The sequence below is a fragment of the Notechis scutatus genome, chromosome 4, assembly GCF_049901735.1.
Source record: "Notechis scutatus isolate UNSWTSFEM ecotype Mainland chromosome 4, rNotScu1.2, whole genome shotgun sequence".
Classification (NCBI taxonomy): Eukaryota; Metazoa; Chordata; class Lepidosauria; order Squamata; family Elapidae; genus Notechis; species Notechis scutatus.
Genome location: NC_142012.1, coordinates 137581425 through 137599009, shown reverse-complemented (window position 1 = coordinate 137599009; position 17585 = coordinate 137581425). Strand labels below are relative to the sequence as shown.

The 17585-nt window shown below is 33.8% G+C and overlaps 1 protein-coding gene across 10 annotated transcripts in view; it reads right to left on the bottom strand.

The window, feature by feature from the left end:
• The window catches only part of MFF (mitochondrial fission factor), a 30275-nt gene that overhangs the window by 6467 nt on the left and 6223 nt on the right, over positions 1 to 17585 (bottom strand). For 3 of the 10 annotated variants that reach the window (XM_087965054.1, XM_087965051.1, XM_087965055.1), the window contains 4 exons: positions 11294 to 11514; positions 10590 to 10762; positions 7966 to 8054; positions 2505 to 2663 (listed from right to left, as the gene is read on the bottom strand). In XM_087965054.1, coding sequence (XP_087821180.1) covers positions 2505 to 2663; positions 7966 to 8054; positions 10590 to 10762; positions 11294 to 11513 — 641 coding nt within the window. In that variant the 5' untranslated portion in view covers position 11514. Of the gene's footprint in view, positions 1 to 2504; positions 2664 to 7965; positions 8055 to 10589; positions 10763 to 11293; positions 11515 to 16086; positions 16241 to 17585 lie in introns of those variants that run through there. The other 7 variants (XM_087965058.1, XM_087965060.1, XM_087965059.1 and 4 more) reach the window with 3 other exon arrangements.

The window sequence follows — 17585 nt, the reverse complement described above, 5'->3', positions numbered from 1 at the left end:
ATACTTCAGCTCAGATTTAATCTACCTACCTCCTGAAGTCCTATTTGTCCTTCTATTGTATCATACTCACAAAACTCTTATTGTCCAGCTGTTCTATAACCGTAATATTTAATGAGACCTTTTAGATATATTTGACTATCACTACACTGTATTTCTACGACCAACAGACTGTTCTCTGAGCAACTTATATTAAACATTAAAAGAATTGTGTCATACTATTACAATGAAAAGTATATCTAGAGCCAAAGGTATATTAGCAATAGCACTTAGACTTATATAGCGCTTTATAGTGCTTTACAACACTCTCTAAGAGGTTTACAGAGACAGCATATTGCCCCCAACAATTTGGGTCCTCATTTTACCCACCTCGGAAGGATGGAAGGCTGAGTCAACCTTGAGCCTGGTGGGATTTGAACTGCCAAATTGTAGGCAGCTGGCAGAAGTAGCTTGCAGTACTACACTCTAACCACTGCGCCACAGAGGCTCTAATATTGAAAATTGTAATGAAATATACATTATAAAATAGTTGCCCAAGCTAGATATATAAATTGCAGACAAACAACATGACAGGAAGAATTTATCTTTTTTAAATTATCCAACAATACAGTAGTTCATTATAAAAGTTTCTGACGTAACAGTAATATACATATTACAGATGTCTTAAATACAAGGCAGATACATTGAATTTTTTTCAAGATAGCAAAACTTGTATCATGTTCATAGTGGAGTCCTAGATGTTCCCTTAAGATAGAGTTCATCAAAGAGAATTTTTGAGAAAAGAAATGTTAGAAAAAGAGTTTATCCTATGATTGACTTATTAGCCAGGATATCATCAACATTTTAATTGACAATAGAACATGGTAGTTATGCAAAGCATGGATGGGATAATGCAGGAATCAGAAAATATTTTAAAGGAAAAATAAAGCAGAACAAAAACAAAGTTTTAAAAACTACTGTTAAATAAAATAATATGCTTAAATAAAACAATATGCTTAAAACAGCAAAAAAGCAACTCTATAGACAAAAATACTGTAAAAGAATCAGCAACTGTAGCCATGCAAGTAATACTGTATATTTTCCAAATTTCACATTCCTGCATGCAAATTTCAGAAGTTTAATTTTACCCTAAAGATGGGTTTAAAAGAAAATATATTTGATTTTTTTAAATTATATTTGAGATAAACAAGAAAGATAAACTCTTTCATTAGATTTTTGATTATTTCTCAAGGCCTTATTATTACTTGGTTGAATTGTCTAATTGATTTATAGAATTTAAAAACATGATTCTCAAAATCTTGAGAAAATATTTTAAGATTCATAATCTGGGAGAACTGAATGTACCTACCTCTGTGAAACTTAAGCAAGTACTGCAGTTAAGTTTTACATCTGCAAGATACTTAGGTTTTAATGTAGAATGTAGGGTGTGAGTATTTAAATAAAACCACAAAAATGGTTAGCGTAAAGAAACTGAACTGCTTTGATATATGGCACAATAAAGTTCTAAAACAGAGTAAAGAAATATGTTCCAATAGGAGTGTTAACCTGTTGTTCTATTGCTCTGGAGAATCATTATAATCTTATCTGAAATAAAAAAATCAGTGACTAAATCCTATGTTGATTCTGAAAAATCACCATAAGGACAAAAGTTGCTAAATAAGAGCTCTGCTGACATAACAGAATGCAACAGAATACCTGATCCTTTGCTCTGGACTCATAAGAGAAGCCAAAACATTACTGGATTCAAAAACAGGTGCAGCTTGCATGAAAACAGGCTATTTTGGTATGGAAAAAATTAATTAATTATTTGGGACAAATGGAAGTAATAGCTCTAACTATATAGCAAATAAAATTTCAAGATATTTGACAGATTTTTTATTAATTAGTTGGCTGACAACAGGTTAAAAAATAATTCAAAGCTTTTGAAAGTCATGCATATAAACTGCATAAGCTGTCTTTTTCATGCAACTTTCAAGAAGAAATTGCTATAGGCAGTTTTTTCCAAAAAGAATTATAGATATTGCAGATAGTGATCAAATAAATTCAATATCATGCTTTTAATTCAATCCCCTTCAATATTAATGGGTTTTGTTTATATACTTTTTTTTAAAGAAAATCTATGATTACTGTATTATGAGAAGAAAATATTTTATACTATATAGTCAGTTAGAAATTACAAAAGCTATTCCACTGTATCAAGAGGAAATAAAAGAACATATTTAAAAGAACAGCTGTATTTAGTTCCTTGTTTCCCTTTTCTTCTCAGGAACAAAAGGAACAGGAACAACTGGCTATTTAAATATTCAATTTGTCCAAATAAGTGATAGAGCTATCCATGAAATGTGAATTTTGGAAACGTCATTCATAGATCAAAGAAAGAAAAAGACATGAAAAAAAATATTACTTTATGCTGTGTACTTCTTTAAAAAAAAATCAAAATTAATAAACTAGAAAATTAAAAGGAAGTAAAAAGCAGTAAATTGGCAGAATCTGTGATGGCCAATCACCTGCGGTTTTCATCCAGCACATCCAAGACTTGCTGGTAAGCCCTACGAGTAGAAGACTGGATAAGCGACAAAATGCCCCGAGCAGAGTAAAGACTAGGTCCATCTTCAGAAAACTTTTGGGGAGAGCAGACACGAACCTGTTGAGGTGATGGTGTCACACTGTTTTGCAAGCATAGCAAATGAAGAGAGAAACACTAGTATCAGGTTTCAGATAGAAAAAAAAGTTTTCTCTACCAATCCTTGCTGAAAAACTTAAGTTGGTCCCAGTTTTTTGCACCTCTACCATAAATAAGTAAAATATTATCAAATAGAATTTAAATGGAACCCCAAATCTTTCAGTAAAAAAAACACTTTATGATAATTAGTAAAGAATCTATTACTGTTTAACAGATATTTACTAAACTTATTCAATATACAATAGGTATGATAAAATACAATTCTGTTTTCAAAACCCAAACCCAAAATCATTAATGAATCCCCAGAGGTAGATTTTGACCTAGTAATGCATAGCATTTAATTCAGTTATAATTACTGTATCAGAAGATTGATCCTAGTTTTTCATCTAGATCTGATAACTCCCTCTTCCATCTCAATGTGAGAGAAGATAAACATTTGCAAGAGATGACACAACACATGAATGTTCCCTCTTTCTTATAGGAATGACATACTGCAAAGCATGTGATTTTGATTAAAACCTGCTAAACAGTATAAAATGCCATAGGCTCAAATATTGAATAATTTTAAACTTTAGAAGGTCGCTGTTCTGAAACTGTTCTCAGATATGAAGTTTATATAAAACTGTAATGATATTTGCTTTTTTCAAATAATTAAATAAAGCTTTGTGGAGATTATGAGAATAAAAAGACTGCAAAAGAAACAACTAAGAAAGCAGAGGCGCTGATGATAACTTCTAGACATATCCCAAATAAGCAAAATACATTCAAGCATTTATTCTGAAGCAAAATCAGAACAATGCATAGAATGGAGATTTGCTATATAGGTATTTGTGAATATTTCTATTAGAAATCTTAAACTGAAGCTACATTTTATATTTTATACAAAGAGGTTCTGGTCCATAAACTAAACACTTTAGGAAGATTATATTTAAATTACATTTTGAAATTATAACCATATGAAATAATGTCAACAACTTCTACGCATGTTTTACATAAAAGACAAAGTTGAAAAGCTGCCAGCACAATCATGAATAATATATAAATGAAAATAAGAGCATTCTTCCAAGGAAATAAGCTCAGTTTTGTGGATTTCTCTGATCTTACGACTTTGAAAATAACTAGCAGCTAACTATTCTAAGCAAAATACAAGGCCTATAGATGATGTACATAACTGCTCTTGGTTTAATTTAGATTGACAAAATTGTAACAGAAGCACATTTTTAAAAGTTTAACTTTGTTGAGAGGTATAGTTTCAATTTATATTGTGGACCATCTTCCTTTCAGGTAATTGTAATATTTATATATTCCTTTTCTAGTGACAATCTAACTTGTCCATTTAAAATATTTTTAATCAGTTAAAATTTAAAATGTATTATAATGTCTCTGAAATCAGACTATGAGCTATTTGTTTTGAGGTCTAAATTCACTGGCGCTGCCAATATTCTTTCAGCTAAGTAGAAAGACTGATTCCTTCCTTCCTTCCTTCCTTCTTTGTATATTTCCTACTTTCCACCTGGAAAATTTTGCTATCTTTGATCTAAAACAAAACCTAACTAAAATCAATGAAGCTCTTGACAATAGATTTCTTCTTAAGAATTCTTTTTAAATTTCTCAGTATAGTAATATGTTATATTTTTTAAAAAAAGCTTCAAACTTGGCTTCACTTGTAGCTGTGAGTAAATGAGTTTATGCATTTTAAAAAATCTAAATTATTGCTTTATTATCACAAATACTTCCTCTGCAAGGTTGAGTACTGTAAATATAGTGTTTGAAGACTGACAGAAGTCTGACATTAAAATTCATAACAAAAACACCTGTGAGAACAAAATACTGTATATGAATTTATGTTAAACTAAGTAATTGGTTCAGTACCATTTATTTTGACTGGCAGTGGCTATCAAGAATTTGAGATTTCCCCCCTGCTTATTTTCTTTTTGGAAAGTGAATGATGAACCCAATACAAACAAAACAATGGGCAGCTATAAGTTAATAGCCTTCTCTAGGTTTTGGATGACATATACTTTAAGGTATACACACACACACACACACACACATGGATTGACTTAGGAATCATTTACATAAAGACACGAAGAAATAGACCATATTAACATTAACATAACAAGTGATATCAAATTTCCCTAATTGTGGAAATTAAATATATAAGCATGGACGTAATATTTTTCAGCTTAAAGTTCCAAAAAAAAGAAAAAAATGTTATTAACATGCAAACCAAGACTAGCCTTTCTGCACAAAACTATTCTACATTTATCTTTTCCATTACAGTTGTATTAATGATAAAGCTTCCATTTAATTTATCATTAGTTTAATGTAGCTAAGTTATCTAAAATGATTATACAAAGCACACCATTTTGCATAATTTTCTGACAACAGTTTTACATCAGAAAACTTATTTATATGTAGATACTGTACAACGTATTGAAGTAATAATTCTGACTCTACATACTATAGTTGCTAGCAAGTATCCTTGAATGTATGTAGTATTTGCAAAGAATCTATGGCCATAAAATCTAAAGTGTGGCCTTATTCAAAACCATCGAGACCCAAAGACTAATAAATCAAAGTTAAAATACAAATTACACACATTGCGTTTTTCTAAACTGACCTATATTAGGCATGTAGAATATCTGGCAACCTTCACGTCACTTCTAATTATATATAAAAAAGATGGGATAAAGTATAATAACAACGCTGAAAACTTGAATAGATACACCTTATTTGTTGAAAGGAAAATATAGACAGTATCTCTCTTCCATCCCAGCCACTTACTATTTATGAAGAAATTTCCCTAATTGGGATATAATATTTATTGGAGAGAAAAAAAATCCCACAATTCCAGAATTTTCCCCCAAGATGAATTATGTTCATACATGATGTTATTATACACACACATGCATACTATATATGTATATGTGCAATATAGTTCAATAAGCTTCATTTCAAATAAGATAGCTAAACAAATAAATAATAATCAATTGTTAGTGAACATATTTATATTTCATTTTTAGCTATAAAAGATGACTGGTACTATGACACTTTTATTTTCCAGTCAGTCTCAATATTGTGCTATCATGAAGAACAGTTCTGATTATTGGAAAGTGTTCTCTTTAAATAAACTAGTAGTAAAGGCATCATGGTTGCTCATCACTTTTTCCTCATCACTTCGTGTAGCTATTATTAGTTTGGGGGAGCATTTAAGCAACATTGTATGTCAAAAGATAATCAGATCAGGCCCTTAAATACACCACTGTGGGACAAATGCAATGATGACAACATATAAAATAGTATTAGTCATTTGGTAGAAACAAATGGAACTAAAAAAAATCCTTCTAAGCTAATAAAGTTTGGACACAGAATTTTTCATTATTATAACTAACATGCTAGAATCTCATATAGTAAATTTACTAGAGCCCAAACAGTTCCACCTATATATATGCATCTCTAACAGAGAAAGTAACAGTTTATATATCTAAAACTAAAGATTAAACTTCAATAAAAATTTAAGGCTTTTGAACACAGCCTGTGTGAAATATCTAATTGAAATAATAAGATGTCGTGAAGAAGAGAAGGTATAAGAAGTATTATCATATATGTATTTAGAAAACTCATATAATAATGAATAATTTACTTGCAAAAAAAGTGACACCAATAGAAAAAAAATATTAGCAAATGCAAATGAGATGATAAAGACAAATTTAGAAATAATATCAAATCTTTACAATGCAATATAATATACATCACCATTATGTCATCAGATGACTGATATAGCTGCTCAGTTCAAATGCTAACAGCTGGTAAGCAACCTCAAGGTTATCTCATAGTTCTTTATCTTTAAAATTGGTTTTGATTGGAGAGTGTTTCAGAATAGTTGTCATTTAACATAGGATCCCAAACTCTGGTCTGTGGACTGGCACCGGTCTGTGGCATGCCAGAAACCAAGCCGTGCAAACAAGCAAAGCCCCATCTGCAGGATGCAGGCAGCACATGAAACCATGCCCCCTCCGGTCCACAGAAAAATATCTCCATGGAACTGGTCCCTAGTGCCCAAAAGGTTGGGAGCCATGATCTAACACATCTTTATTTATGTCTCTGGAATGTTTATCCTTTAAATATAACATCTTTAAATATGCTTCACATATTTAGTTAGTTGCTTCATCTAGCTTCCTCTTTTTCCCCAAGTGCAGGTGAAAGAAACAAGATGGAAAACATTTAAGAAATTATTCAGGAGAACACCTATAACATTAACAGTATATTGGGAGCACATTCTGGCTGCCATGGTAGGATGGCTTACATATTCATAAAATGGCTGTCATGAAAACAAAGCCAGTCAGAAAACTAACATATTACAAAAACAATCAGGCATGGCTGCCAACCATCTCCCTCTGGACTTCTATAACTTCCCAAACACTTTTGTTGTCTATTGGAAAAGTGCTTGCTTTTCCAATAAGCTACCGGGCTATCAATATCCACTTTTTATTTTCTAAAAATGAATTTGAGGGCCATATAGAAATCCGTGGGAGGAAATGGGATTAAAACTGCAGCATCCTAACTCTCCTTTTTATGTAATTAATACAATAAAACAAAGAATGTGCTGGACACCAGGAAGATACTCTTGATTTAAAAGGAAAAGGTTCCCCTTGCATATATGTGCTAATCGTTTCTGGCTCTAGAAGGGCGGTGCTCATTTCCATTACAAAGCTGAACAGCTATCCGAAGATCTCCGTGGTCATGTGGCCAGCATGACTAAATGCCGAAGGTGCACGGAACACTGTTACCTTCCCACCAAAGTGGTCCTTATTTTTCTACTTGCATTTTTACATGCTTTCAAACTGCTAGGTTGACTCTTGATTTAGGTATGCTTTAAAGATAAGATTGCAATATATCACAGGACTTCATACATGTAGTTTATTTAGCTATTAAATGTGTTTGCTGCCCAACTCGATGCATTATCCCAATGCAATGATGAGTGCTTAAGTTATCCCAATTTATTGTTATTAAGCAAAAATATGGATGCAACTGCCTAGTATCATTCCTTGTACATTAAAAAAATGAGAGCAAAGAAATCCAAATAATTAAAAATAGCAGCTGCAGCTCTTTAACTTTTTCATTGCATTATTTATAAACAGGTAAGATCAATTTTGAGCCTCAAGGCTAATATCAAAGGGCTGTAAACAATCAAATAAACACTTGAAAGCATTTGCTAAGAACTAAGAAAAACACAGATCAGGTTTCATTTACAGATGTATTCATAATCCTTTTCTACTCACACTGCTTCATTTCTCATCAACTGGCCATTCTGACGAGTTGCATTTTCACTCATGGAACGTTCTCTTTTCAGCCTTCCTACTGACCGAATCTGCCAGAAAAAGAAAAGAAAAGGAATAATTCAAAGATAGTATTTCACTGTATCAATAGCATTAATAACTAGTTACTCTACTAGACAAGTGACTTTGACTAATGCAAGCTTTTTAAATAATGGATTTTCTGTTAGAATGTAAGTTCTTTATTTCATACAATGATCCCCTATATTTTAGCAATCATGATTTTGAAAATTCGTAGTTCACAAATAACTCTATCCCCGATTCATATACAATTAAGTTTATATGTATAGATTCATATTTAATACTCTGAGAAAGTTCATCTTATTAGAAGCGAATACATGTTCATACATGTACACACTGCCCAATTATTCCTGCTTGATTATTCCTGTAACCTGGAACAGCAAAAGTAACTAGGAAATGTATCATTTCATTTAATGCTAAGGAATATGAAGATAGCAATGAACAAGAAATCCAGTGACCATTATAGGACATTAGCTTAAGAAGAGATGGAAAATAAATCCCTTGATTACCTGTCTTTGATATAAAAGAAAAAAAGAATCATCAGATTTCAAGATTCTGCTATTATACTCTGTAACAAAATCAATCAATCAATAGAATTCCACTAGTTTGTATAGTATCTATTTCCAGACCCAGTATACCTCAATCTGATACTCGGCTTCTTTTTCTAAACTTCTATAATAGTATAAAGCCAATAGCAATTCTTCAGACTGTTTTTGTAGATGGATATCAAGATAAATCATTAAATAAATTATGGGCAAATAAAAGTTTTATGAGTCAGTTATCGGCTCTGTACTTAGAAACTGAATGTCTATCACTCATGCATAAGCACTTAAATCCTGAATTAAGTAAGGGGAAAGTCAGATAACTATAATTTATTGTGAATCCAGTAAAGATGGAGATTAAAATGATATGCCTCTCAGGCCCAAAATCAAGAATGATACATGGTAATTCTTCCAAGTTGAATTCTTTCACACCTATAGACCAAATTTTGCCAGACTAAAGACTCTACTATGTGCACCTCCAATGCACATGGTGAACTATTACGGAGGGACTTCACCCTCTTTCTTTCATACATGATATCTGGCCTGAGTTGCTCCGTCTCTCTCTCTCTGGAGTACACTACCTCCCTCCCCGTTCTCACTACATTCCATCACATCACCTTAGAATTAGTGAATTAGTGCCCTATATGCCTAATTATATATTATTACAACTATATAAAGTTTAACTTTTAAAAAAAGGATTTTAAGTGCTAGAGTATTAAACTTTGGCACATGGAAATAAAAATGGATGAACAGTTGCAAAGAGTGTGAATGATGGCATAGCTCTCACTTTTATAATTAATTCACCAGGATGGTCTCAGAGTAACCTGCTGTATTCTGAACCTCAACTTTTCATATTAGTTTGCAAAAACTAATACAAGCTCATCAATGATATATACTTTCAACACTAGTAATCTACTGTGTAGAAACTACAGTAAACAGTTACACAGTTATTAAAATGACTAAAATTATTTGTGACTCCTTTAACTTAGAAGTCTGTTTCTGTTAACAAAGATACATCAAAACATTTTAAAAGGCATACATTGATTTTCTTTCAGCTTCTTAATCTCAACAGAGTTCTTTAAACAATTTTATTGATGTGCAATATTACAGAAGGAATACTAGTGAAATTAGAACAAATCAGTTTATTTTATACACTCTGATAATATCTTCACTCTTATTCAAGATTCATATTGAATAAATTTTATACTTTACGTGATCTTCAGGTAATGACTACATATTCAATGACTGTTGAAAGTTATGCTACTGCTGAATGAATGGTGGTTAAAACCGTTCCTCAAACTTCCAGTCATCCTGCACCCTCATAGTTACATGATCATAATTTGGGTGCTTAGCAACTGGTTCACACTTATGAAGTTTGCACCATTCCATGTCACATGAGCATGATCTGTGACCTTCCCTTCCCCCAAAGTCAATATAGGGAAGCTAGCAAGGAAAGTTGCAAATTGATTGGGGACCACTTATACACCCACAGCTCCTCTGCGCTTGTACCATGCCAGCTACCTGCATAGACTCCACACATTTTGCTATGCTTGTGCTGTGACTCCATTGCCACTTGCACACTCTCCTCAGCCACTTGTACTTCACTCATCCAGCAGATCCAACCAACACGCTAGTGCCCTGCTTCTCCCACATATGTCCTACACTTGTATATTAAACAGTCCCGTTCAAGTCAAAAATTGATTTCCCCCACAACTGAAAAACCAGTAAGCCAGGGATGGGGAACCTTTTATGGCTCACTAAGGAATTCTGGGAGTTGAAGTCCGTAAGTGATGAAAGAGCCAGATTACCCTACCCCTGCACTATAAGATTGCATCAGTTAGCAACAGAAATTCTGGTCCAATTGTAATTTAAGAATCCTCTGTATTCTGAAAAGGATTATCATGTACAATATTTTAAATGTTTTGTATTTGGCTTTAATAAAATATTAAAATAAAATATATTAGCAAAATGTGATATCAGCAGAAAGAAGAAAAGAAGTATACTAGCCTCTTCATTCTGAGGAGTGTGAGGAGGAGGTCTCTCTAAGTCCAGAAAATCTAGTGGACGATCACTAAGTGAAATAACACGGGGAGGTGTTTTCAGTGACAGAGACTTGAATGGAGTTGACTGTAGAAGATCTAGATCTGGGGGCCTTGAAAGTGGAATGTCTTCACTATTACCTGAAAAGAGTTAAGTTTCAAGTCAATAAGACATTAAGTTTTTCATTGTGCTTCAATGGTCTGCAGAAACATGGTGCTTTACATTTAACTTCAAATATAAATTTACTGAGAGATCCAAGGCTTAAGATTATCTAGTGATTGTCGACAATGTTTTTGGAATCACTACATAATATTTCTTTACAGATACCATTTTTAATAATATACATAATACAATATACACACATGTATAATATACAGTAGATAGATACAGAGCTGATAAAAGAAAGAAAGGGGTTTAACTATTTTATGTCATGGTTTGTATGGAAAGACGGGGAACTTCTCAGAGAAATGTATTTAAATGCATAAAACACATAGACCATATTTACAAAATAAATCAGTTATGCTCAAATACAATGATCAAAGTATTAAAAAATAAATATATCATACAGGTGAAAAGAGTTGTGATGATTTTTTCATTGAAATTCATGGAATCCCTGACATTTATCATAAGGATAATTAGGTTAAGAACTCCTCATCTAAAGCTAAACATACCTGCCACTACAATCCGCTCTGGCACCTGCATTGTTACACTGGCATTTGGAAGCCCTCCTTCAGCACAACTTTGCTCAAGGTCAGCATTTGGTGGTGCTACCTTGAGTTTTTCTGGAACTCTCATTCTCTGGTTGATCCCTTCGGTATATTCAATTTCATACTGAATACGATTCATTTCTGCCATTTCGGCAGCTGGAGATGGGAATGCTGCTGTGCTCATCCTAACACAAGATGAAGCAATTCAAATTACCAGTATATATCAACAGTAACATGATTTTAGCATACAATGATTTATATTGCATATGATAAGTTTTTCTTCAAAGTCTATTTCACAATACAAGTTTAGTTATTGTAGCCTATTAACTTATTCAACTGTCAAGTCTGTGTGATTTAACACTGGATATAAATTTCTGCTAGAGATGCCTTTTCTATTAATCATTGGGATCCCAATTTTATTTAGGAAAATCTGCACAGCATCTGTTTTTAGAAAAGTAGCATGAAATATTAAGGAGCAAATTGCCAGTGCAATCAATTTAAAAACATGACTAAGATACTAACATCACAAATTTTAAGCACACCTACAGCAGATAGATTGTGGCAAAAGCACTGACATAGTCTCATCTCTTGATATATCACAACTCTATGAAAATCTATTGTACCCTAAGACAGTTAAATACATTTTTCAAAAAATAAAATATATTTAAAAAGACCTAGAAAAAATTAACAACCTAAAATAAGGGTTAAAAGTAAGGACAATGTAAGGAATAGAATGGAACCTACAAGAAAAAGGTTTCTTTTGTCTGTTTTCTGAATCTTGGCATGAAAAAACATATGAAGAAAGGCTGCTATGGATAACTTAAGAAAGGAGACTTGGGTTAGGTCAGGGGTTGGCAACCTTAAAACACTCAAAGAGCCACAAAGGTCCTAACCGGAAACCCCCGTTCAATTCTGGAGCCAACCAGAAGTCCGGTTCCCGCACCATAGAGTCTCCTCCTAGCAGAGTCCCTTTTCCCCTATCTGTCCTAACTGAAAGCCCTATCAATTGTGAAGCCAACAAGTAACAGGGAGCTGCAACAGAGGGATCAAAGAGGCACAGGCAGCTCCAAAGCCACGGGTTGCTGACTCCTGGGTTAGGTAGCACAACATAGAATCTGATTTGCAAAATCAGGCATTTTCATTGTGTATCAAAACTAAAGAAAAATCATAATATGCCTGGTACAGATGACAGTTGTATTCTAAACTAATTTAAATATCCAGGCAGTCTTAAAAAACAGTTTGGTGTACACAATTTTGCAAAAGTTAAAAAGAAAAATGCCAGCTTCTAACTGGAATATAGCTGTGGTTGGTAAAAGGGAGTATGCATTAAATTTCACTTTACCGAAATTGACAATGAAAGACCTAGGAATACTCTCAAGCTATTGACTTATTCTCTCTAGGGAAAACGTAACTAAATAGATTGAATTCTTCTCATACAGACTGTGGAATTATTTATTAACCTTCTATCTTCTTTCACTTGAGCTTCAATCTTTGGCAACACACACTCCAATACTCCATGTCCTCTCCCAATTCAAAAGAAAAAACAGAGCTGTACAGATAGTCCTCGACTTACAACCATTTGTTTAGTGATCATCTGAAGCTACTGAAGCACTGAAAAAGGGACTTATGACCAGTTTTCACACTTACAATATTGCAACATTCCTATGGCCATGTGATCAAACTTTGGGCACTTTGCAACTGGCATGTATTTATGACAGTTGCACTGCCCTAATGTCACCATTTCTAACCTTCCCAGCTGGCTTCTGATAAGCAAAGGCAATAGGGGAAGCCAGATTTGTTTAACGAGCATTTAACTGCAATAATTTGCTTAACAATTGTGGCAAAAGATTGTAACATGGGGGAAAAACTCACTTAACTGCCTTGCTTGGCAACGGAAATTTTGGGTTCAATTATGGTTGTAAGTCAAGGACTACCCTATGTGATTTGCATACAGCACTGATTAAGCCATTCCAGTCTTTGCCCCATTACTTTATTGTTTCAATAAAGATGAAAAACAGCATAGCAATAAACTGATCTATACAGGCTTCTGAACTATTATGGAGTCAAAATAATTGTCTAAAGAGGAGCAGAACCACTTCAAAGCAGTCTCCTCTACATCCAATTGTGATAAGCCACTGTAGAAAGATAGCAGATCAGGATTAACCCACTGAAATCTGCTGGGTCAGAACCAGAAAAGGCTTGAATAAAATTAGATGTTTTATGAGATGGCCAAAGGTATCTTGTTAATATTACAAAAGACTAGTGTATATGATGCAGCTCAGGCTGAATTACAGTATTTCTTGGAGCATGACTGTTATGTGGTTCAAAAAACGGCAGCAAAATCTTCAGCAGAACAAACGAAAAATCCTTTTATAAATATCCAATATGTCCAGACAAAAGATTTCCTTGTGGAAAGAAAAAATCACTACTCTCAATTTGTTATGAATATACCGTATTTATCGGCGTATAACACGCACTTTTTTCCCCCTGAAAATAGAGGGCAAATGATGTATGCGTGTTATACGCCGATATAATTAAGAAGCCTTCGTGAATGCTGCTGGGATCGGGATCAAGGACACAAATGAAAGAAGGGAGGGAGGAAGCAACCGAAGCCTGTCCTTCTCTCTGGGTCAGCTCTCTCAGTCGCTCTCTCGCTCCTCCACCAGCACAGGAAGAAACTGCTTCAAAGAAGCGGAGGGGGCTTTTCCTGTCGCCGCAGCTTCCTGAAGCGCCCGTTTCTCCCACCCCACCCCCCGTCCGCCCGCCCGCCCGCAGTGCTCCGTTCTGCCTACCTGCCTGCCTTCGTTAATGGTTGAATCGAACAGCTTGGCTGAGTAAAAGAGGCGAATAGTTATTATTCTCAGCAAGCTGCTCCCAAACAACCAGAAACTAAGGCAGGCAGGCAGGCAGGCAGAATGGGACACTGTGGATTGAAGCGCGCGCGGGTGGGAGTGGGGGTGAAACGGGCGCTCGAATAGCTGCGGCGACAGGAAAAGCCCCCCCGCTTCTTTGAAGCAGTTTCTTCCTTGGATGGTGGAGCAGCGAGAGAGCGAAGCCTCCTTCTCTTCTTCTTCCCCCGGTCCTTGCAAAATTTTCTGCTTGAAACCGGTCCCTGGTACAAAAAGGTTGGGGACCACTGATTTACCTTATAAGTGGTAATAATATTAATAAAAAAAAAGTTCTGAGCTACCCTTATTTTGCTTCAAAGTTTTTATTTAGAAATTTAATTTTTTTTCCTGAAATTTCCCTCTTAAAATGAAGATGCGTGTTATACGCCTGTGCGTGTTATACGCCGATAAATACGGTATCCTTCAGGTCCACAATTCTATAGAATCAAACTATTTATTTAAATATTTTATAGAACTATCCATCTTATAGCAGTGACTGGTGGCATACAAAGATTAAATATTAAAACCATCATAACAATATAACTAAGTATCCAAATAAGTTTTTGTTTCAATTTCTAGTCCTATTCAAAATTAACTTTGACCTGTTTAGCAGATTTTTTATTTCATGATCCCGTATCTGGATATATACAGTATATACCCACACATATATATACTATGCTGGTCAAGAAGAAGACATGACATAATTATTTTAGCAACAAAATTACTGCATGGCTTGTACAATATTTTCTTTATGTAATTTAAGTTCTTATGAGAAAACAAAAACAAAACCCCTGGCATTGTAGCCAATACCTTAAGAGTTTAGGACACCTTTCCTCTAAAGCACATCTATCTTTATAATTGCAATTAAATGCAAATGGTTCCTCTAAAAAAGTTCCAAATCAATTTGAGATTCATTTGAACCATGAATTCTTATTTTTTTCCTCTGATGATACAAGCAGAATACACAAGTGTTTACAGAAAACTGATTTTAAATTTCTGAAAATCACCTAGAAAAGTATTTCAAATTCTCATATTAGAACCAGTATTTGTCTACATACAAATGAGAGTGTTTTGGAAAATATAGTATATTACTAAAAAGGGCATTCAATGAGAAAATCAATACAGCCAGATCAATAATGCTTACTTAAAATAAGTAAAGTCTGTAAAATTTCAGGTTAAAAGTGGTAAGACATTAAATTATTGCTGATCAGTGCTCTAGTCCTGCTTGGCAGTGAAAGATTATACAACAAGCAGAAAATAAGCATAAGATTTGATCCATTCAAGACTAGAGAGAAATGGAAAGTATTAAAATGCTATACTAAGATTCCAAATTAGACTCTGCACAAAATATTACAATTATATAAAATTTGACTTTAAAATTGTATTTACTATTAACTAGCAAAAATCACCTACTCAATTTGCACCACTTTATATTCTGATTCATTTAAAAACACAATGCATACCAGTATATGTATAACAAAATTGAATGCATGCATGTTTCAGAATATCTGGGAAAATACAAAAAATTCAGTTTCAGGATGTTCATTATAGATATCAGTTTATGGATGTTATCCAACCTCTCAATTTAAGACATGTTTTGAAGACTATTTAACAAAAAATGTCTTGTGTTTAGAAATATCTGGACCTTTTTCATTTTCCCAATAGAAAACCACCTGGAAATCTTATGGATTCTTGAATCCTACTACAGAAGAAAAGTTAAAATAAAACTTTATATAACTTTAATTTGGAAAGAAAGGAAATTTATCTGGCCAAAGAACACTTATGCAAAACAGTCACATTGTAATACATGAAGATACTACAACTACTCACTAGTATAAGTACAAGTGTAATTCTTCAACTTTCACTAACCTTCCTAAAGGAATTTCACCCCTTGTTCGCTTGCTCATTCTGAAGTTTGCTTGTAATGTGTTAATATTACTACACTATAGCACTGTTTATTTTATAGAACAATATCACTGTACAGTGGAACTTTTCCACATAAGACATGACAATTGCTTTTCAAGCTGTAACGGAAAAAAAGAACAGAAATAAGCATTAGGCAGATTACTAAATAAAATATTACTAATGACATTTTAAATAATATTTATGTATTCTATAATATAAATTCGATAAGAATATGCCAAATAGCTTCCAAATATTTAAAAATTTACAAAGGTTCAGAAATGTCATTTCTTTTTTAAATTCTCAACTCTAATTTTTAGAACAGCAGAATTACAATTCACAATAAAGCTAGGGAAGACTTAAACACAGCTCCTAAATATGTGAAAAAAATAATCCATATTTAACAAAAAATAATCTGTAACTAAGTATGACTAAACACTTAGTACTTGCCTTCTTCTCAGCTTTTATCCTAGCAACCATAAAGATAAGATGCAGAATATAACTATTTATATTTATCCCCTGTGGGATAGGTAAATCCCACAAAGAGAATGCATTAAATATATAGAGTTGGTTGTCTGTTTTTTCCATCCTTTACGGTCAAATTATGTCACCTTCTATAGATCACATTAAAAAGCACGTGTGACTCATATGGATTGAGATCACTATAACAAGCTTAATCATTATTAGTTAATCATCTATCTATATACAGGTAGTCCTTGACATGTGGTCACAATTGAGCCCCAAATTGCTTTTGCTAAGCAAGACAGTTGAGTGAGTTTTGCCCCATTGTATGACCTTTCTTGCCACAGTTGTTAAGGAATCACTGCAGTTGTTAAGTTAGTAACACAGTTGTTAAAATGAATCTGGCTTCCCCATTGATTTTGACTGTCAGGTCACAAAAAGTGACCACATGATCCAAGGACATTGCAACTGTCATAAATATGAGTCAGTTGCCAAGCATCTGAATTTTGATCATATGATCATGGGGAATGCTGCAACAGTCATAAGTCACTTTTTTCAGTGTTATTGTAACTTTGAATGATCACTAAATGAACTGTTGTAAATGGAGGACTATCTGTACTACTAAAAATCTCATTCCCACAATGTTTAATTGGGCAAAATGGTGCAAACATATGAAGAAAGGCTGCTATGGATAACTTAAGAAAGGAGACTTGGGTTAGGTCAGGGGTTGGCAACCTTAAAACACTCAAAGAGCCACAAAGGTCCTAACCGGAAACCCCGTTCAATTCTGAGCCAACCAAAGTCCGGTTCCCGCACCATAGAGTCTCCTCCTAGCAGAGTCCCTTTTCCCCTATCTGTCCTAACTGAAAGCCCTATCAATTGTGAAGCCAACAAGTAACAGGGAGCTGCAACAGAGGGATCAAAGAGGCACAGGCAGCTCCAAAGCCACGGGTTGCTGACTCCTGGGTTAGGTAGCACAACATAGAATCTGAATTTTCAAAATC